This window comes from Gracilinanus agilis, chromosome 4 (genome assembly GCF_016433145.1).
Source record: "Gracilinanus agilis isolate LMUSP501 chromosome 4, AgileGrace, whole genome shotgun sequence".
In the NCBI taxonomy this organism is placed as follows: domain Eukaryota; kingdom Metazoa; phylum Chordata; class Mammalia; order Didelphimorphia; family Didelphidae; genus Gracilinanus; species Gracilinanus agilis.
The window spans coordinates 194,527,049-194,549,874 of record NC_058133.1 but is presented as its reverse complement, the minus strand read 5'-3'; the positions used below and the strand labels follow the sequence as shown (position 1 = coordinate 194,549,874).

Genomic DNA, 22,826 nt, shown 5'->3' with positions numbered 1-22,826 from the left:
GATCACACCACCAGGAAGTATCTAAGGTCAGATTTGAACCCAGAACCTCCTGTTTCTGGGCCTGGCTCTCAATCCACTGAACCACCTAGCTGCCTTAGGAGCTCCCAGTTTAATGATAAAGATAACATACAAATTACTAGAAAAATATCAGGTGAATATTTGTACATGGAAGTTGATCTCAGAGAAGTCTCTAGCAACTGGTAGGGACCAGGAAAAGTCTTGTAGAAGTTGGGATTTCAGCCAAGTCTTAAGGAAGCAGGGGAAACTGAGTCACAGAGGAGAGGTACGAGATCATTTTAGGAGGCATAGTAGACTCTTTTTAAACCCTTTCTTAGTCTTAGTAGCAAGTCTAACACAAAAGGGCAAGGCAGATTCGTGACTTGCCTTGGATCACATAGCTAGGAAGTATCTGAGGACAGATTTGAACCTAGATCCTCCCTACTCCAGGTCTGGTGCTCTAATCATTTTGCCACCTATGTGCCACTCCCCCCCCCCCCACTATCTTTTAGTCTTTAATTATTTATTAAAAAAATTTTTTTTGCCAATTACATGTAATAAATTTCCACATAAGTTTTCTGAAGTTATATGATTCAAATTGGCTCTCTCTCTCCCTCCTCTTGGAACTGACAAGCAATTCAATCTGGGTTATACGTGTATTATCATATCACACAAAACATATTTCCATTGGACTATTTTTTAAAAGGCACAAAGCTAGGAGATAAAGTCTCTGGCTTTAGGGAATCCATTCTAATTTCCCTGGCTTGGTGTCTCCAGTCAAGGCTAGCTTCCTCAGTGGTGTGATTAGAGAGGTATCTGCCCCCCAAAACCTCTCTGGGACTTTTTAGGAGATAAGAGATGTCACCACTGGAGAGATTATTCCTTTGGATTTCCAAGTTATTATCTGGAGTCCCCCTATTAACATGCAAATACCTCTGGGCTTTGAGGGGTGTTTCCTTTTACTCTCAGGGTATTAGTTGACTGGTATTTGAGTCTCTTGGGAATGGCTTTGGGATAGTTAGCTCTGGAGGAAGGTGGCCAGAGTTGGCAAACTGAAGGTTTGGCCTTAGGCCTACCTTGGCTTCGAGTAGCTGCCCCTCTTTAGCTAAGCCCCCTCCCCCCCCAATAAGAATAAGGGCCACAAAATGTGCTAGAAGGATTGTTTTACTCCAACCTAATTTAGTGCCACCTTTTCATTTTACTTAGGAGGAAACTGAAGAAGGGTGAGGCAGTTAAGTGAAAGAGCTGAGGCATGGAGCTACTGTTTCCAAATGGGAGGGGGAAGGGAGGCCTTATTGCTCAAGGGCCAGGAGCCCAAGGATCAGTCCTTGGTGGGGGGTGCCCCACATTGGCAGTGAAGTGGAGAAGGCTCTGGGTGGATTTACATCTCCTTTGTATCTCATTTGACTGTCTTCTCAGCCAAGAATTTTTCAATTCAGTTATATTGTTTCAGCTTCTGCAACTCTAACCTGCCTCCCCTGTTTCCCTTCCTCAGTTGTTCTGTCTCCCCCTCTTGTCCTTGCTATCCCTGCATCCAGATCCCCCGCACGAGATGAGGGAACCAGGGCAGGGTGAGATGGCTGCCCCCCTCCTCCCCCAAACCCTCCTTTAGAGGCTGATTCAGGAGGCAGCTGGGAAATGAGAAGAGTGGTGGGTGGGAGGAAATTTGGTATAGATGTAGAATGTCAGAGCAGGACCTCAGACAACTTTATTTCAACCGCCTGGTGTTCAGATGAGGCAACAGATCCAAAGAAAAGTGATTTGTTTGAGGCCCAGAGAACTCAGCTTTTTCCAGTCCTCAGTGTCCTTGGTGCTTTCTCTTTGAGATTATGTCCATTTTGCCCTGTGTATATCTTACATGTAATTATAATTATTTTTATGTTCCCCCTCTCCACTGAGTTGGGACAGCAAGATGGCACAGTGGATAGAGTACCAGGTCTGGAGTCAGGAAGATCTGAGTTAAAATGTGGTCCCAGACAGTGTTACCTTGGATGAGTCACTTAACCCTATTTGTCTTAGTTTCCTCATCTGTAAAATGGTTCCCATAACCATTAGATTGTGAACTTCTTTTGAGCCTTTTTGGCCTTTCTTTGAGTGTAGCACGTTGTCATATCCAACTCTTCCCGGACCATATTGTTCATGGGGTTTTCTTGGCAAAGTTACTGAAGTGGCTTGCCATTTCCTTTTCCAGTGGATTAAGACAAACAGGTTAAGTGACTTGCCCAGCATCACACAGCTAGTCAGTATATGAGACTAGATTTGAACTTAGTTTTTCTGACGCTAAACTCAGTACTCTAGCCATTGAACTACCTAGCTGGCCCAGCTTTGCACATAGTAGATGCTTTAAAAGGGCATTATTAATAAGGGCATAGATGTCAAAGTAGCCAGAGTGCTGGGCTTGGAGTTAGGAAGACAGATCTTCTTGAACTGAATTCTGGTCTTAGACTCTTACTAACTGTGTCACCCTTGGTAAGACACTTAGCCCTATTTGCCTCAGTTTTCTCATCTGTAAAATGAACTGGAGAATGAAACCACTTTGGTATCTTTGCCAAGAAAACCTCAAATGGGGTCATGAAGAGACGGACATGACTGAAACAACTGAACAGAGGTGTTTAATAAATGCTTCTTGAAGGGGAGATAGGTGGCTCAGTGGATAGAGACAAGTCTGGAGATGAGAGGACTTGGGTTCAAATGTGCTCTCAGATACTTCCTTAACTGTGTGACTCTGAGCAAGTCACTTTAACTCCAGTTGCCTAACCTTTGCTACTCCTTTGTCTTAGAATTGATACTAAGACTGAAAGTAAGAGTGCCGGAAATAAATACTTGTTGACTGGATTGGAATCCAGGGGTCATTTGGCCATGCCTGTTATAGCCTAACAGGCTCTTCTTCCTTAACTCTCTTCCTACCTGCCCTCACCTCTATTCTCTTCCCCTGGCAAAGCTAGCACTGATGCTGAGGACTTATTCCTCCCTTTGGTTTTCTGTGTGTTAAACTTAGACCTGGACTAGGAGGCAAGAATGCCCCTGTCTTTTGACAGGGCTGGTCACAGCTCTCCCTTTTTGGGTCTGGTCCAGGAGAGAGAAGCTGCCCCTTCCTTTCTCTAGCAGTTGTCTCTTAGCAACTGAGCCTTTAGCTTTGCATAAACAATTAGTACATGAACCACTAGTAGCACTTGGATAGGCTGGTGGTGGAGAGCTCCTGATTTGGGGGGGGGGTTGGACTTTATTTCAGGGGGCCAGGCATGATGGGGAGTATCTGGACTTACAAAAAGTCCAGATCCCTTTTCCCTCACCTTTTCCCCTAAGTTCCCAGGCACTTATTTTATGCCTTGATTTCTAAGGGGTCAGGAGACCTGCTATGTGAACCTTGGTTAAGCTACTGCTTCTCTCTGGGCTGTCTCCTCCCCCCCTTTTTTTTTTAAACCCTTACTTTCTGTCTTAATATTTTATTTCCAATACAGAAAAGCAGCAAGGGCAAGGCAATGGAGGTTAAGTAACTTGCCCAGCTTTACACAGCCAGGAAGTGTTTGAGGCCAGATTTGAACTCAGGACTTCCAACTCCAGGCCTAGCTGTCCCCTCCTTCTCCTTTGTAACATCTAAATTTCTCAGGAGTCTATGAGATCCTGAGTAGAAGGTTCTTGAGAACACTCTTAGGGAGTCTCCCCTGCCTTTGGGGGCTGATTTTCCCCAAGTAGGTTTCAGCTTTCTTCTGCCTCCTGACAACTCCAGTGGGCCAGTTCTGGAGAGGAGTTTTTGTCTCTTACTGGCAAACATGTGAATCATTTTGGCTATATAAATGGGAGTGTGAATGTACTTGGCAGTCATATCATCCCTGATGTAGAATTGACTGTTATGCCTTCCAGCCTGCTCAGGTGTGGGAGACTAGGGAGAACGCTACTCCAGTTGCTCATTTCCTGTCTGTAGGACTGATTTAGACCTGTAAGAGACTCTTGAAGGGCTATCTTCTTGTCCAATGTTTCTTTTTTTTTAAACCCTTACTTTCTGACTTATTAAGTTCTAAGACAGAAGGGTGGCAAAGGCTAGGCAATTGGGGTTAAGTGACTTGTCCAGGATCATATAATTAGAATGTGTCTGAGGCCAGATTTGAGCCCAGGTCCTCCCAGCTTGCAGTCTCCTGGATTTAGTCCATTGCTTTTTATATGGCAGAGGAGGAAATCAGCAGGTAAGCAACTTGCCCATGATCATACTGCAAAGTCTAGATTGGAATCCAGAACCCTCTGGCTCCAAGTCCAATGCTCTAGGCCCTCTGCTAGGAGGATACGAAATATCCTCAGGGTATACCTGTTGTTCTTTATCTCAGAAAGTAACCAATAGTTTAGGGCAGTGATGGGCAAATTATGGCCTGGGGGCCAGATGCTGCCCCCTGAAATGTGATATCCAGTTGGGATGTTATTCCTAATCTGATGAATACAATGAGTAGGATACAATACAATGAAACTTGGAAAGAATTGCCTTAGAAACAGACTGATAGATGAGCATTTCCTTTCCTTTGGTCCCCTCTTTAAAAAGTTTGCCCATCACTGGTTTAGGGGAAAGAGGTGTGCCCTTTCCCACCCAGTGAATACATAGCAAGGCCTTTGTGCCCCTGGTATCAGTTTTGATTTTGGAGTAGGGAGAAAAGCACCTTCTTTTAGGGAGGTATTATCTGGGTACTCTTGACTTTTGATTCAGACTGTCTTCCCTCTTCTTGTCCATAGTACTGGCACAAAGCCTGCTTCCACTGTGAGACCTGCAAGATGACACTGAATATGAAGAACTACAAGGGCTATGAGAAGAAACCCTACTGCAATGCGTGAGTAGAGGACTACAGAGAAGTTGGGGAAGGGAAAGGAGAGAGGAAGAGAAGAAATGAGGGCAGAGTAAGAGAGAAGGAAAGAATTGGGAGGGGTGGGAGGGAGAGAGAGAGAGAGAGAGCAAAAAAGAGGAGGAAAGGGAAGGATAGAGGGAGAGAAGGGAAGGAGAGAAACAGGGGGAAGGACAGGGAAAAGGAGGAAGAAAGGAGAGCAAAAGGGATAGGGGAGGGGGGAAGAAAAGAATGGAAAGAGGGAGAGAAGGGAGAGACAGGGAAAGGAGAGGGGGAGAGAAAAATGGAGAAGAAAAGGGGGAAAGATGGGGAGGGAGAGAGGGAAAAGGAGAGAGAAGCTGAAAGGAGGGAAAATGGATAGAGGAAGAGGAGAGATAGGAAGAGAAAAAGGGAGAGGAAAAGAAGGGGGAAAGAGTGGTGAGAGAAGAGGAGGGAGAAAGAGACAGGCAGAAAGCACATGGGGACTTTTTTTATAGTGTGTTTTAAGCACAGTGATGTTTCTGGTTGCATGTTTGCAAGGGTTTTTTTTTTCTGGAGGAGAGTGTGAGGTATATGTGTGTGTGTATATATATATTAGCAACAGAACCTTTTTTTCCAACTTTGTTCTCCCTCATTTTACCCTTCCCCTTTGCCCTATCCTTCAATTCCCTCTTCTTGGGCCTGCTTTCTTCCTTCTGATACACATAGACTCCCTGTGTCCTGTAATGCCTCACCCTAACTTCTCCATTTCAGAAAAATCTCTTCCCTATTTCTACTCCCTTCCTGCCTTCTCCCCATTACCACTCCCCCCCACTTCCTGGTGGCTTGTGTCACTGTCCATCACCACTCTTCACTCCCCATCCCCTCCCCATTTCAGAGGAGAACTGGTGAATTGGATTCTTTCTCCCTCTGGAACCAATGACTACTACATTTGAGGAGAGAAATCTGTGTCTGGAGAGGGCTAACTTGGACAGGCGTGTATTATGTGTGTTTTTCTGTGGGTGGCTTCGCTGTGCTACTCAACTCTTGCACCAGTCAGAAAAATGGAGCAAGTTGAAGCTTCCATCTTCATAAGTATTGGAATCAGATCTTGAGTAGCTAGGTCTACTTCCAGCCTAGAAGATCTAGAGAAAACCAGGCTCAAAGTAAATATGGAGTATACCCAATGTCCGAGTTTTTTCCCCCCTTTTTTGGTTAGGATTGAGTACTTGGTACCCTTTGCCCTGTCATACCTGTGTATTCTCTCCCCATTATTAACTAAAGAGTTATCTAAGGCAAATTTATTAAATGCACAGGCTGCATGAGGCCCACAACACTCCATGCCACAGGAGCTAGATAAAAATGTAATTGGGAAATATTTTGCAAAAATACAAACACAATAAAACATGTTAAAATATGGCTTTCTAAGTCAATATGCAGCCTGCAGAGATGCTCATGCGGCTTAGTGGCCCCCATTTCTATTTGAATTTGACATCACTGACCCAGGAGAAAATAGAACATTATGTCTGACTGATTGCTCCTCTATTCATGTGATCCTGAATAAGTCATGTAATTTCTGTGCACCTGTTTCCTCATCTGGAAAATATGGGGACATTATAGTGTAGTTGTTTTCTCTACCTGACAAGCTTATTGTGAGACAAGTGCTTTGTAAACACAGGGAGCAGTAGAATCTGATTTGTTGTTTTGTATTAGATTCCTTTCTCAGCTAGCTTTTTTTTTTTTTTGTTGGGCCAGTGGGTAGGTAGAGGTTACCTTTCAATGGTTAACTTTTTTTTTATTTTTATATTCTTTCTGTTTTCTTTTTGAAGAGTGGTAAGGGCTAGTCAGTGAGGGTCTTGTGACTTGCCCAGGATCACATAGTTAGGAGCCTGGATTTGAACCTAGCTCTTCCCAACTCTAGACCCTGGCACTCTATTCATTGCCCTTCAGTGGTTAATTTCCCCCCACCCCCCAATTACACAGAAACATCAATGGTTAACTTTTTTTTTTTTACCTTTACCTTCTCTCTTAAGGGCTAGGCAATGGGGCTTTAGTGATTTGCCTGGGGCTACACACCTAAGAAGAGTCTGAGGTCATATTTGAAACCCAGACTTCCTGACTCTAGGCCTGACTCTCAATCCACTGAGCCACCTAACTGTGCCCCAGTGATTAATTCTTTTTTTTTTTTAACATTTTTTTAAACCCTTAACTTCTGTGTATTGGCTCTTAGGTGGAAGAGTGGTAAGGGTGGGCAGTGGGGGTCAAGTGACTTGCCCAGGGTCACACAGCTGGGAAGTGTCTGAGGCCAGATTTGAACCTAGGACCTCCCGTCTCTAGGCCTGACTCTCAATCCATTGAGCTACCCAGCTGCCCCCTCCAGTGATTAATTCTTAAAAGAAAACGGCTCCATTTCACCAGTTTTTATAGTGAGTGATTTGGGATTCTGGGATTCCCTTTTAGAGATAGCTCAAAAATTAAAGAGGTGTGGGAGAGGGAATAGGGCTCAGGGTCTTCCAGGCTGGCAGGCCCTGGGAGGGATCTGTAATGCTGACCTTTTTGAGGAGTGGAAGTAAGAACCAGATCTGTGTTTTCATGGGTGTGAGGAAACTCCTAGAAACTCCTGTAGACTGGCACATGATGTCAATCTGTGATTTATAATTTATAGTTTTAGAGTCCATTGAGCTCTGGGAATCCTGTTTACCTAGGATTTGGGGGAGAGAAAAGGGATAGCTCCTTGTCCCTCAGCAACTGCTGTACTGGGGTTAAGTGATTTGCATATAGTCACATAACTAGCATATGCTTGGTACCCTTCAAATATGAAGGAGGGCAACAACCAACCATATGCCAGGTGGGACCTCTGCCTAGGTTTTCCCAGATTATACCATGATGCAGCAACAAAAAGATATACTAGTCTCTGCCTGTAGGAGTTTATATTCTCCTGGATTGAACTCTCCTTGGGGTGAGTTGGGGATGGGGATGGGGCATGACAAATCATTCCAGAGAGTCATTATTCTGTGGTTGGTTTGGACTGGGAACCTTTTCCTATTATAGGATGTAAATCCAGGGGCTCATTATTGGCAAAATCTAGGCTTATGTTTGGGAGAACAGGGAAGACTTGGAGATGTTGCTTGGTAGGGGTAATTCCTTTCTTATATTGTAAGAAATTCATAGTTCTAAATTGCTTTTCCATTTGATTTCTGGGGATTAAAATTTCCTTAAGATTGGGGGCTAGAAAGGGAAGGGGACAGATTCCCCCCTCCCCAAACTGTCCTTGTTCTCTTCTAGTTTCTTCTTTCCTAATAAGCCTCTCCTCTCCACCCCCCCCCCCCCAAGGGAAATGGGACATTCTTTACATTCTTAAGGGCTCACACAAGTCTACTAGAAGCTCTGGTTTTCAGAAGCTTCCTCCCAGCATGGGGGGTAGGGGGTTGGGGTGGTGGAAAAGAGGGCAGTTAACTCCTCAGTGACTGGATGTTTTTGTCTCATTGAGGTCCTCACTGGGGATTCCTCTTCCATAACAATGTCTTATTCTGTATCCAAACTGTCCTATGAGGATTCTTCCCTAGTTAAGAACTCCATGGGCCTTGATGGTCAATGTACTGTACTAGAAGCAGTAGCTTTGGGATTTGAAAGATGCTGAAATGTCAATGGTTGAGGGGAGAGAGAGAGGGAGAGAGAGAGGGAGAGGGAGAGAGAGAGAGAGGGAGAGGGAGGGAGAGAGAGAGAGTGTGTGTCTGTGTGTGTATGGGTTGGGGGGGTGGGGGGAGAAGAAGCTATTCCATTTCCTTAGTTGAATCCTGTAACCCAGCAGAGCACAGAGGTCCCTTGTCTCACCCCTGGCTCTGGGCCAGCAAAACAAACTTTTTTTCCTCCCTTCTGTCTTCTTCCTTTTGCCTTCACCCTGGGTAGGAGGAAGGGAACCACCTTGCTATCCTTAATTCTCTCAGCTGATTCTGTCCCTTCCAGGAAGGAGGCCCTATTAATCCTAATTCTTCCCTTAGCCTGAACTCTTAAGTGCCAGAAGCTTGAGCCATCATTCCCCTCTCCAAAAAACCAAACAAAAGCCTAATAATAACAATCCTTTGCTACCCATGTGTGCTTCATGAGCCTCTGCTTTTATGTTTGAATCTTTGGCATCAGGGCCTTCAGCTCTGCAGTTTCTCCTTACTTTCCCCTTCTTCCCTCTTCTTCCAAGGGTTGAGGATATGAGCCATCTTTCTTTCTCTATTTCGTCAAGCCCTCTCTTAGAATGCCAGGGTATTCTAGCATTCTTTGGGGGCCATTGTGGTGGGGTACTTGGCTAATTTTGATCCCCTTTTTACTCTTTAGCTTTAAGCTGGTCTCTCACGTGCAGAGGGTGCAAACAGAGCAGGTTCTTCCATTGGGCCTTGTTGCCTGTGGAGAGAATATTTTCCCTCCTGTCCCTGCTTCCACCCTCTCAGAAAAACTGGAGCCTTGTGCTTTTGTAGTATCATAGATTTAAAGAATTTCAGAAAAGAATTTCAAAGTCATTTGGTTCAATCTCCTCATCTTATGAATGAGACCTAGATAAGAGTGAATTATTTTCCCAAGGTATCACACGGGTAGTAAAAAGAGCACGGATTCAAGTCCAGGCCTTCCAACTTCTCTTTTTTTTTTAAACTGCTACTTTGGGAGGAAGTCTATCTGTTCTTTTGCCCACTTGCCAGGATTCTGACTCCAGAGCCCTTCTGTCTCTGGTTCATTTGGTCCAAATACAGGCTGTCATCTTTTCCCCCTGCTTTCATACTCCCTCTCCCTTAGGGGGAAGCAGCAGTGACTCCATTGTTTCCCTTTGCCCAGACCACAGACCTTTCGGATCATCTCTGCTTTGGGAGTCAGCTCTATGACCTGCTTTTCCCATTCTGGGCAAAGCTTGATAGCTTACATAGAATCAACCTTATGCCAGACTTCAGGGCAAGCAGACATAGTTCCTCAATATAGTCTGCTGGTAGGAGTGGGATGTGTCCCACCCTTGTGTGTGTATGTGTATGTGTGTTGGGAGTGGAGAGTTGAATGGATAGAAAGATTCCCTGGCCAGGCTCCCAGCCCTGAGATGAGCCCAAGTCTTTGAGGGGAACTCTTGGAGGAGGTGGGGGTTGATGGGAAGTAGCTGGAGTGAGTAGCTCTTTCTTCTTCCTCCTGTTGGCTTCACAAGCTTGGGATGTGGCTTCTGGAAAATGTCTCAAGCGACAAAAAGGCCTCTTCAGTTTCTTCAAATTTTCCTGGGGGGAAAAGAGAAACCAAACTGGCGCTTGGCTTCCTGCCAACAGTGAGCGTCCCTAGACCCTCAGACTTCCCGTCTGGTGATGGCAACACAAACACATTCATTCTCTCTCTCCATCTCCCTCCCCCTCTCCTTTTCTTTTTTCCCTCCCCCCCCCCATTTGAAGAAGAAGTTGGGGATGGGGATGTATATGAGGAATACTTCGAGGTAGGTGAGATGCTACCAGGCTATATTGGAAGAGAAGACTAGTGCTTGTATTCATGCCAGATCACATCATTTTCAGAGGTGTAAGACATGCATTTTTGTACACATAGGCATGAAGCCGGCTGGCTCTACATAGGCTTATAGAGAGTAGCCCTGAAAAGTTTATGTCAATGTAAATTTTTGTTAAGCCATATTTAAAAATTTTCAGGGTGGGGGGAAGACAGGCTTTATAAATCCTTGTGTAAAACAGAGAAACTTTAAAAAAAAAACCTTTAACTTCTGTCTTAGAATCAATATTGAATGTTGGTTAGTGGTGTGGGGTTCAGTGACTTACTCGGCATTACATAGATAGGAATTATCTGAGATCAGATTTGAACCTAGGACCTCCCACTTCTAGGCCTGGCTCTCAATCCACTGAACCATCACTGCCCCTGGACCTTTTTATTATGGGAATAAATAGACCCTCTCCACAATTAATTTATCTGATAGAAGTTCTGTATATTGAGTTTTCTTAAAGTACATTGCTCTCTTACCCCTCGCCTGCCATAGGCCCAGAAGCAAGCTGACATGGGGACTGAGGTGGAGAAGAAGCAGTAGAATGGGATTGTGCTTCCTACTCCTGCTTAATATTTTGGGAAAGGAGATGGTCTGAAGTTTTGAGGGACTTTTCTGGGTCAAGAAAACCAGACTTCTAGTAGGTATGGTAAAGGGCACTTGGAGGGATCATGGTACAAGTGGAAAGTGGCTGGATTAAGAGGCAGGTAGGCTTCTGTTTTTTCCTCTGTAAAATGGGGTTAATGATAATATCTGCTTACCTGGGTTGTTGGGAAGCTCAGATGAGATCATGAGAAAAAATGCTTTGTAGACATTTAAGTGCTATGTGAATAATAGCTAACTACCTAATCGTGACCTTGGATAAATCACTCATAGGCTTCACTTTGCTCATCTAAAATAAGGCAGTTGGGGTTGATGACCTCTGAGGTCTTTTAAAGCTCTAAATCAATAATAATCCTATTTACTTGGAAAAAGGACAGTAACCCTAGGGACTCAGATTTCAGGGGTGTAGAAAGAATACTGAATTGAGAGTTAGGAAACCTAGGTTCTAGTTGGAGTTTTGCTAACTAGGTATTATTTATTTTTAGTTTATTCCCAATTATACATAGAAACAATTTTTAAAAAATCTTCCTGGGGCAGCTGGGTAGCTCAGTGGATGGAGAGCCAGGCCTAGAGACAGGAGGTCCTAGGTTCAAGTCTGGCCTCAGCCACTTCCCAGCTGTGTGACCCTGGGCAAGTCACTTGACCCCCATTGCCCACCCTTACCAATCTTCCACCTATGAGACAATACACCGAAGTACAAGGGTTAAAAAAAAAAAAAATCTTCCTTCTTAAGAATCAATATTGTGCATTGGTTCCAACGTAGAAGAGTGGTAAGGGCTAAGCAATGAGGGGTTAAGTGATTTGTCTCAGAGATACCCAGGTAGGAAGGATGCAAGGCCAAATTTGAATCCAGGATCGCCTATCTCTTAGCCCTGGCTCTCAACCACTGAGCCACCTAGCTCCCCCTTAGAAACAATTTTTAACATTTGTTTTCTCACATTTTGTGATACAAAATTTCTCTTTCCTTCCCCACCCCCTTTTCTGAGATGGGAAGCAATTTGATATAAGTTATCCATGTGCTGTTGTGCAAAACATATTTCTACAGCCTCTAGTTTTGTGACTGCACTTTTGTCATCTGCAGAATGGTCTGAACTCTGCTCAGATTTGATACTTTGTACCCCCAAGAAAGACACATTCTTAACAAGATGGAAAAAAGACAAACCAAAGGTAGAATTGAGGAAAATAGATAGTCCTGGTTTAGGGGGAGAGGCTCCATTTGAGAGGTAGAGATGGGGAGGCCTGTCTGTCAGAATACTCTGCTTGCCTGGCACTGGTTTCTGAGAAACTCAGCTCTTTTTTTAGTTGGTATTCTTAACTACAGGTTGGAGGAGGCACACCTTAAGGGGTCGGGGACTCCTTGAACAGAGATTGAGTAATGGAAGTTAGTGGCTATCTGGTTCAGCCCTCTCATTTTCCTCATGAGAAAACTAAGACCAGGAGAAGTTGTGACCTGTTCAGTATCACAAAAGTAATAAATAGGGGGCAGCTGGGTAGCTCAGTGGATGGAGAGCCAGGCCTAGAGACAGGAGGTCCTAGGTTCAAGTCTGGCCTCAGATACTTCCCAGCTGTGTGACCCTGGGCAAGTCCCTCGACCCCCATTGCCTACCCTTACCACTCTTCTGCCTTGGAGTCAATACACAGTATTCACTCCAAGACAGAAGGTAAGGGTTTAAAAAAACAAAACAAAAGTAGTAAATATCAGAACTGAATTGAACCCTTGAACTCTGGAAGTTAATACTTTTTAAAAAAATTGTCTCACATTGCTTCCTGATCAATCTTTCCCAAACTCTTAATTCTTCTCCCCTTCACCCAAACACCTTTTCTAGGGGTGATCTTGGATTAACTATTCTCTATCCTATCCCAAAAGTTTTCTGTCTCCTGGGACCATTGACTGAAGAGGCTTAAGAGGGTAAAACTTGGACTGGGAAAATGTCTGACCCAGATTGGCATCTATAAACCAGAGCTTTTTGGAGCTGGCAAGTTAGTGAGACAGGCAGCATAGTGGATAGAGCATGAGGCCTGGAGACAGGAGGAGCTGGGTTCAAATGTGGTCATAGATACTTCCCATTTGTGTGATCTTGGGCAAGTCAGTTGACTCCAAATGCCTAGCTCTTACCTCTAGTCTAGTGGTTCCCAAACTTTTTTGGCCTACTGCCCCCTTTCCAGGAAAAAATATTACTTAGCCCCTGGAAATTAATTTTTTAAAAATTTTAATAGCAATTAATAGGAAAGATAAATGCACCTGTGGCCATCATCACTCCTCTGGATCGCTGCAGCACCCACCAGGGGGCGGTGGTGCCCACTTTGGGAATCACTGCTCTAGCCTGTCATAGAATCAATACTTAAGACTAAGGTAAGGTTTAAAAAAAAAGTTAAGTGAGCTATTTATATAATAGAATGACAAACTCATAATAAAAAGGTGCCTAGGAATAGCCTGCTCTGAAATGTTTTTCCCCCATGTCTCCCACCCAGGAAATCAGGTTTTTCTAATTAAAAGTGATTTTGAGAGTCTGTCCAGCCAACTTTAATTAGATTAGTTTTTCACCTGGAATATTTTGATGATTGTATTTCAGTATGATTGTTTTCTTTTAAAATCCTATTTTTCTCATGTTTATTCTTTTAAAAATATTCAGAATCAGGAGGACATTGTACACAGTAACAGCAGTTTGTAGAATGATTAACTGCGATAAGACTTAGCTACTCTCAGCAATACAATGATCCGGACAGTTCTGAGGGATTTATGACAGGGAATGCTATCTACCCCCAGATAAAGAATTGGTTGAATAGATGAAAGCATATTATTTTTTTATTCATTTATTCGAGTTTATGTTGTAGGATTTCAGTTTTATAAGATTAGTCACAAAACTGAACAATATGGAAATATGTTTAACATGATAATACAGGTATAACCCAGATTGAATTGCCTGCCAGCACCACTGGGAAGGGGAAGGGAGGGAGGGAAATAAGTTTGATCATATAATTTAGAAAAACTTGTATGGAAATTCAATATTATATATAATTGGTAAAAAATGAAAATGAAAATAACATTTTGAAAAGGAGCTATATAGAATCATACCAGACTACCAAAGTGTGGGAGGGTAGTCTATGCTAAAAACCCATGGATCAAAACTGCTTTCTCTCCAGCCAACCAAAGGTCAACCATGTTTCTTTTTGTCTTGTACATTGTCACTGGGAGTTTACCTTCTCATGTGTCCCCATTCCTGAGGTCTGAGAACTTCTTGACCTCTGTTCTTTATCCCTGCTACTGCCTCTTTGTACCCCCAGTGGGGCAGACAGTGAGGAACTGCTTCCAGGAGCAGGGTTGATCTCCCTGCTTTCTCAGCATTTTTCTCTGGGGGTGTCTTTAGGAATCAGCAACTTCTTCTGGAGTCAGGATGTAGAGGCTGTGGGTTATTTGAAAGATCCGGATTATTTCCTTTGTTTATTTGTCCTAAGTGGTTACCGGTACCACTTTCTTGGTTCTAAAAAAACACAACAAAACAATCCTGCAGTTTTTGAAGGGACCAGACATAGTGGGATCCCCTTTGGGCCTTGTTGCCTTTTCCACCTTAGAAGCTAACCTTTGGAGAGGAATGAGAAAGTGAGATTGGTGAGGTGGCCTCTTAAACAAGCTGCCTTCATGGTCCACAACCTTGAGACTCATATCTCCAGATGGAAAGAGTAGTTTTTCCATCTAAAGTTTTTTTCCTTAAATCCTTACTTTTCTATCCCATTAACAACTCTTAAGAGATAAAGGCAAGGGCTGGGCAAAAGGGGTTAAGTGACTTTCCTAGGGTCACACAGCTAGGAGGTATCTAGGGCCAGATTTGAATATTGGTCATCCTGATTCCAGACCTGGTGCTTTATCCACTATGTACCTTGCTGCCCCTTCTCATCCACTCTTGCCTGTATCATCTCAATTTGTGGGTACCAGGCTGGCCCTTTTTTCCTCTGGGATCTCTAAGAAGAGTCTTGCAGGTTAGCCCTTTCTTTACTTCTACAATAGGTAGATTGCAAACCAGGGAGTGAGGAGTTTTCCTAGAGTGAATTGCTGGCACTGTTCCCTCAGAAGGCAATGGGACCTGTGCCAGTGGGTTTCAGGTAGAAGATTGGGGAGGGGGAAGCTTCTGCTATTGACCTTCCTCTTATTTCTGTGAGATGACTGCCGTGATCAGTGCCCCTGGATATCCCCTCCCCCTACTTAGATGGGGAAGTAAAATGGTAGTAAGACAGAATTATAGGCGTGGGAAGTGGGGGCACCTGATGAATGCTGGAATGCCAACGTTGCCCTTGCTGACATCCGCCACTCCCTTAATTCATGCCTTGGATGTTTTCGTTGCTGATAGCAACAGCTGTCACACTGCAGGGCCCCAGTTGCATGTATGTGCCTTCGTCTCATCTCGACAGGCAGGCAATAGCTTTATCTTGGGTTTGGCCTCACAAATGCTGGATTTTCTCCCTCTCATCCCACTCCTTTCTCCACCTTGGAGTTTCTGCCAGTCTTTCTTCTACCTAGGGTCTCATCTTGCCTTAGAGCTTCCTTCTTCCCCTGGGGGTGACCAAAGAACAATGCCAATGGCGATTGTGGGATTGGAGAGGTAATTCCCAGTAAAGAGCCAACTACTTGGAAAATGATTTGGGTTTAGGAGAAGACAGTCAAAGCTCTACCCTCTACAGGGGCTTTCAGATGAGAAAGAAAAGGTTTACCAGAACTAGTAGGGGGGCCTTGGAGGCCTTCCATTCATCTCTTTGTAGAGGAGGAAATTGAAGCCTAGAGAGATATAGGACTTGTCCATGGTCCCTCAAATGCATATCAACAGGATGCCGGCCAAGGGCTCCTATTTCTAAGTATCCTTTCCAGTAGAGCGTTCTGCCCCTACGTATCATCTGACTAAGCCTCAAGCTGGAAGCTAGGATGTAACAGTCCTCTCCAACCTTACTTTCCTCAGCTAGTGACCAGTATAAAAGCTTTTCTCCTGAGGAGTTGAGGGATGTGAGAAAGATGGGTCTGGGGAAAAGGCAACCTTAGGATGGGGCAGGAGAGTACTAAGGATTTCTTAACTCCCATTTCAGAGCAGGAGGAAAATAAGGGTGGGAACTGGAAAGTCTTAAGGGGTTGAATAAGTTTTATGCCCATCCAGGTAGTAGGCTATTTATTTCCCACCCCCAAAAAAGTCATTTTAGTCATGTCAGGCTACGTGATGTCATTTGGGGTTTTCTTGGCAGAGATAGTGGAGTAGTTTGTCATTTCTTTCTCCAGGTCATTTTATAAATGAGGAAACTGAGGCAAATAGGGTTAAGTGACTTGCCTAGGGTCACACAGTTAGAATTGTTTTGCAACTCTATTCTTCCCCTAACCCAAGCCTTATTCTTCTATCTGGCCCCAGGCTCTCTGAGTGAGCCCCTACCTTAAGGCAATTGACATGTATCTGGAAGGAATCAGGGGAGAAACATGTGGCCACAGGGCAGGTTGCTAACATGGGATGACTAGTTTGTCTTATCTCCAGTTTTAGAACTCTTTCTTCACCCTGAGCTTCCCCAGCTTTGTAGCTTTGAGGGTCTTGTTACTGCCTCCTTTCTCTTTCTTTTCTGTTGTCTCCTGAATGGCCTCCCCCACCAGAAAACTCTTCCTTCTCCCTTCCACTGCTGTCTCTGCATGCTTGCTGGTGCTCGATTCTGCCTGGAGCTGGGGATGAGGTTGCCATGGGAACCTAAGGAGCAGAGAACCAGGAGGGGGAGGGGAAAGGAAAGGGATGAGAGAGCCCTGTATGTCTCACCAGTGGTGGTTTGGGTGAGGGGGAGCAGGTTGTGCCTAGCAGCAGTCTTCAGCGTCTGTGCTTCTTCCCCTCCCCCTCCTCCCACGGAAGGGGATGGTGGGGATAGGCAGCATGAGGAAGGCAGTATTATGGGCGAGTGAGCAAGATCAGTGTCTTTGGCCTTCTCTCAGGCTGAATCAAGTTAATCTGGTGTGGGATTAAAATTCCCACTCCTAGATTAACCTCTGTCAGCATCCGAGCTGGTTCTCTCCTTCCCTTTCCCACTCCTCCCACCCCCCCCTCCAGTTGGGTGTTCCAGCTGTCACAAAAGCCAGGCCCTGTCAGGGAGAGGTTGTTTCAGGAGACCAGCTCCCAGGGACTCAGGATGAGGCATGTGGGTGGGAAATGAGAGGGAGACCTGGGGTCTCCCCAGAACTCAGCTGAGAAAGAACAGGATGCTGATAGATGGAGAATGTGTGTGTGTCTGTGGCGCATGAGTGCACACTGAATATATGTATGTATATCTTTCTCCTTGGAGATGCCACTTAGCTTTAACCCTGTACAGGCAGGACCACAGGAAATGCTTGAAGCTTCCTGGTAGGCTCCCCTCAGTACTTCTCTTTGCTATAGGCATCAGCCACATTGACCGCTGTTTACCTCTCTCCATCTTGCCTTCAACCTAGCACCCTATTTTTAAAAAAACCAAAAGCCAAAAAATAAAAATCCCCTCATGATACAGATACTGCCACCGCCTTCTAATAAATGCAGTCTGGACTTTCTCTGCTGTAGTGGCCAAGCCTCCTTTCCCTTCTCTAAATGCATGTAAGAGTCTTGCTTGGGCATAAGGACTTTGAGGGGATAAGAGCCAGCCTTTGAGGGGTCCTTCCCCCTGCTTCCAAATGTCATCCTATCCAGCCAAATCAGGCTCCCCTATGTTTAAAGATGTCCCTTGCCATCCCAAGGAAAGAAAGACTGTTTTCTCCTGTTCCTGTGTAAGGTAACTTCCCAAAAGTTCCCCTCAGATACTCCAGTTCACCTTTTGTGGCCCTGTGGATATGAAGAGGGAATATCCTCTTTCTCTGGAGCCTTCTAGTAGCAAAGAATAAAGCTACTTTGCTGTTTGGGTCCATGCCGTATGGTGGCTGGAGACCAGTTATATGAAGCCTGATGGAGCTGATCCAGACTAGCTCTCATGTCATCCCACCAGCTCTCTCAAGATTCATCCCACAATTCTCATGTCAGTGCCCCTCACAGACACCTCTCATGCTTGCCCTTCCCTCACTCTACTGTGGGAACTGCCTGTCCTGGAGTGGGGAGAACTAGGCTGAAAGGAGCCAGGACTTGGACAGTGCTGGGGCCCTGATACCATTTCAGCAGAAAGATGTGTATTGAAAAGGTAGAATTAACAGGGTTGAAAGTGACCTCAGAGACCTCCTACTCCAACAACCTCATTTTACATTGAGTGAAACAGAGGCCCAGATAGGCTAAAATTTTCCAGTATCCTGTGGCAGAGTAAGAGCTGGAATACAGGTCTACTGACTGAAATGTTTTGTTGATGCCTTTTGGGCTGGTTTTTTTTTTTTTTGGTGAGGGGAACACTCACTTTCCAACTATTTTCTTCCCCATCCACAACTTTTATCTTCTCTTGAAATTAGAAAAAAAAATGGATCTCTTATTTCTATAACCCTTAAAAGTTCTCCTGTATCCCTTTCCCTCTCAGAAAGCCATCCCTAGTATTCAAAGAGTTTTAAGAATTTCCTCTTCTAATAAAGAGAATCTTCTAGGCAAAACAGATCATACTTGACCAGACAGCATGTGTCTTTTTCCATGCTCACAGTCCACCACTCCCTTATGAAAAGGTGAATATGTTTCATCGTCAATCCACTGGTAGCAAGAATGATTTGAATCCTTGCTGAAATTCTGATGTCCTTCAGAGTTTTCTCCAGTATTCTCCCTACCACACTGAGATGATTCTCTAATTTATTCCATCACCAAGCACATGCTCTGGGCCACACATTCTTGACTGGGGAATCTTCTGGGAGTTCTTCTCTGCCAGTATCTGACTCTAATCCAGGCTTAGTGATTTGCCTGTGATTTCTTGGAGTAAAAGACATGCACCTGTCCCTCTTACTCTCCACCCTTGTCCCCACCCCTAATATTGTTTAGTTGTTGTTTCTAAGCAAAGATACTGGAGTGGTTTGCCATTTCCTTCTTCAATTTATTTTACAGATGAGGAAACTGAGGCAGACAGCACTTAAGTGACTTGTCCAGGGTCATATAGCTAGTGAGGCTCTGAAACTGCATTTGGACTTAAGCCTTCCTGACTCCAGACCCCAATGTTCTACCCACCATGACACTTAGCTGCCTTTTGAAATGTTTAATCATTGTTTCTTGGTTGATCTTGGGAATCAAAGTAAGCCACCAAGCATATATTAAAACAGTTTCTATATTCTAGGCATTCCAGCAAGTTCTAGGGGTACAATGAAAGGCAAAACCAGGCCTTTCCCTTAAGGAACTTATCCTTTCAAGGAGGAGATAGCATGCACACAACTAACCTTAGACACATACAAATATGTATAAATATGTCTGACTCTTTGTGATCCCATTTTGGGGTTTTCTTGGCCAAGACACTGAAGTGGTTTGTCATTTCATTCTCTAGCTCATTTTATAGATGAGGAAACTGAGGCAAATGGAATTAAGTGAATTGCCCAGGGTCACACAGTTGAGTTGGTGTCAGAGGTCAAATTTGAACTCTTGAAATGAGTCTTCCTCACTCTTCCTAGCTAGGTAGTACAGTGGATAGAGTGCTGGGTCTGGAATCAGGAAGATCTGAATTCAAATCTTGGCCTCAGACACTTACCAGCTGTGTAATTCTGGGAAAGTCACTTAACCCTTTTTTGCCTCAGTTTCCTCATCTAAAATTCATTGGTGCAAGGACTATCAAACCATTCCAATATCTTTGCCAAGAAAACCCCATATCGGGTTACAAAGAGTCAGACATTACTGAAAAACATAAATATGACCAAATAAGCTCTAGATGGGACAAATTGCTGCTAATCACAAGAGGGAAAGGCACTAACATTAAAGGAGGAATTGGGAAAGACCTCTTGTGGGTGGGATTTTAAAGGAAGTCAAGAGGTTAGGAGGGAGGAGAGCATTACAGGAATGGGGTCAGCCAGTGAAAGAAGAGATGGGAGTCAGAGGGTACAAGGAACAATAAGTTTTAAAGAAGCTGAAAGGGTAGGAGGGGGCCAGGTTGGTTATAAAAGGCTTTAAAAGCCATACAGAATTTTATGTTTGATCCTGGAGATAACTGGAAGCTACGGGAGTTGATTGAATAAAGGAGTTTCACGACATGACCTATGCTTTAAGAAGATCATTTTGACAACAGTAACTGATAGAAGGGAATGGAGAGAGACTTGAGACAGTGTGGAGATAAGAGTCCAGGCTGTTGCAATAATCCAGATGTGAGCTGATGAGGAGTTACACCAAAGTGGTGAGAGTATCAGAGGAGAGAAGGAGGTGTAGATGGTTAGGAAGAATGAGGGATTGAAGGTTTTCCATCACTTTCCTTTCTCTTTTACAGACACTACCCCAAGCAGTCATTCACGATGGTGGCCGACACTCCTGAAAACCTGCGTCTTAAGCAGCAGAGTGAGCTCCAGAGCCAGGTAAGGAGGAGCCCAGGGCTGGGGCGCTGGTGCTGGGTGATGGTATAACTTTGGCCTTTGGCAAGGTATCCTTCCCCTCCCTCTTACACAACAGGTTCTGGGGCAGCTACCCCTTTTTCTCCACTCCTCCCCCACTGCTGCCTTCCATCCACAAACTGGTACCATAAAGTGTGAGATAAGGTGACCCTTGAGAACATGCCTTGCTCCTGAAACCCTAAGAGTGACTCATGTTTCTAGAAGGCTCTTAAAAGATTTACAAGCTTTTTCCTCATAATACCTTGTAAGAGAGATTGGGCATGTATTCATCCTCATTTTACAAATGAGGAAATTGAGACTTTGAACTGTTAAGATCCTCGCCTACATAGTTGTAAGTATTGTCATCTCTATTATTTGCCCACATAATATAAGTTGTCATTTTCATATTTTAGATGAGAAAGCTGGAGTCACATAAATCTGAACTACCTCCATTGTCTCTCCCCAACCCCTTCCTTCCACTCCCTCTACCTTGGGGCCCAGCCACTTGACTGGGTTACTTTTTGTTTCCTGGGAGTGATCAGAGAATTTGGTTGTGAGGAACCAGGTCTGGACAGCCTTAGGTGTGAGGGAGGCAGGCCCCCATTAGCTGTGTACATGGTTTTAAGCTAATATTTATCTAGCACTTTTCATCTACCATCCCATTTGATTACTTATTTGAGCCTTGGTCTTAGTATGAAAACCTGTACTTTAAGTTCCAGTTTTGATTTTCTCTAACTACCACATGATTGTATAAGTCTGAGCTAAATCCATCTGTAAAATGGGCTTAATAAAACTCAAACTCTAGGGTTGTCATGAAAAAAGGGCTCTCTAATCCTTAAAGAACTTTAGAAATGTGATTTATTGTTAATTGAATAATAACCTTAGGAATGAATGAGGGAAATATGCATTTATTTAGCAATTATCATGCTAAGCACTGGAGATAAAAATGGAAAAGTAAGAGGTAGCTAGGGGGCTCGGTGGATAGAGAACCAGTACTGGAGAGAGGAGGTCTTGGGTTCAGATCTGGTCCTCAGACACTTCCTACTTGTGTGACCTTGGGCAAGTCACTTAACTCTAATTATCTAACCCTTACCATTTTTCTGCCTTGGAAATTCTAAGATGGAAGGTAAAGATTAAAAAAAAAAAGTGAAACAAAAGAAAATTAAGAAAGCCCTCGAGGGGTTCACATCCCCTTTCTGAGAGGCAACCCCTATATGAAAGGTTCTAACTGCAAGTCATTTGGAAAGACTTATTGGCTCTTATGGAGAAGCAAGTAGCTAAATGGATGATATTAAATCTAGTTCAGTGCCATTTTCATGAATAAAAGTCTGTCTATTGATGGTGCTAAGAACTCTGGTGGTAGGGAGGACTTTTTCCGGTTCTTCTTGCTGTGGCTGCTAAAGAGGTGGAGAGTGGGGGTGGGGAGGGAGGTGCAACATTTGCAGAGGAAGTAGTCAGGTTCTATCCTTGCACTGGCTGCTCCTCTGGACGTTGGTTGCAGAGGGGTGGGAGGAAGATGGTGCAATTGTCCCTAGTGCTTTTGGATCTTTGTTTCCTGGAAGCAGCTGTTGGCGTTGGTGGCATCTGGGAGCAAAGGTCCCTTCTCCCCAGGGTTTGTTCCTTTGGATGGTGGCTACAGGGCTTTCAGTAATTGTATACCCTCTCATAACAACCCAGTGAAGCAGACAGGAAGAGTATTATTCATTATTCCCATTTTGTAGGGATGATAAGGGAAATTAATTGCCTCTGTTGAGGTGCCAACATCTGTCTGACCTATTAGTCCTTTAGCCATAACAGATGAGACTGTGAAGTAAGGAGACAGATTTTAATTTAAAGCAACACCTCCATACTCATTCCACCAAATGAGAATTATGACATTAGGAGTCCACTGGGTTCTTTCAACAACTCTTTTGGTATGAGAGACACTAGGTGGGACATAGACCTCAGGAAGCTCTGAGTTCAAATCTAGTTACAGATACTTTACTAGGTATGTGACCTTGGGCAAATCACTTAACCTTTGTCTCAGTTTCCTCAGTTGTAAGATGGAGACAGTAGCATAAGCTTGTTGTGAGGCTCAAAAGAGATTATTTGTAAAGTGCTTAGCACATAGTAGGTGCTTAATAAATAAATCCTTCCTTTCTTCCTTCATTCCTTTCTTCCTCCTTCCCTTCCTCCTTTCTTTCCTTCCCATTGGGAGTTTTGTTCTTTAGAGTGAGTTCTCACCACCCAAGAGAGATTTTTTCATTATGTTCCATTCATATTTTGTGTCTGCCCTTCCCCAGGAGTCACAGCTGTTCCTTGTCTCTGAATCATTCACTTTGGGCTGTGATGGTTTCAGGATAGGCGAAGAAGACTGTACTGAACATTGCAAGAGTCTCGTATAGGTGGTGATCATTAGCTAACCAATGCATGACTTTAGTGCAGGAAGAGGAGAAACCAGGCATAACTTGTGTTTTGTCTTTAGAGAAGAGTAGTGAGTGGCCTGACAGTCATAGAA

General features: G+C 44.1%; 1 protein-coding gene across 1 annotated transcript in view; it reads left to right on the top strand.

Annotated features, from left to right (window-relative positions):
* LASP1 (LIM and SH3 protein 1) overlaps positions 1-22,826 on the top strand; it is a 61,766-nt gene that overhangs the window by 11,469 nt on the left and 27,471 nt on the right. Inside the window, exons 2-3 of the mRNA XM_044671648.1 lie at positions 4,717-4,811; positions 20,230-20,314. Of these exons, the coding sequence (XP_044527583.1) occupies positions 4,717-4,811; positions 20,230-20,314 (180 nt within the window). The remainder of the gene's footprint in view (positions 1-4,716; positions 4,812-20,229; positions 20,315-22,826) is intronic.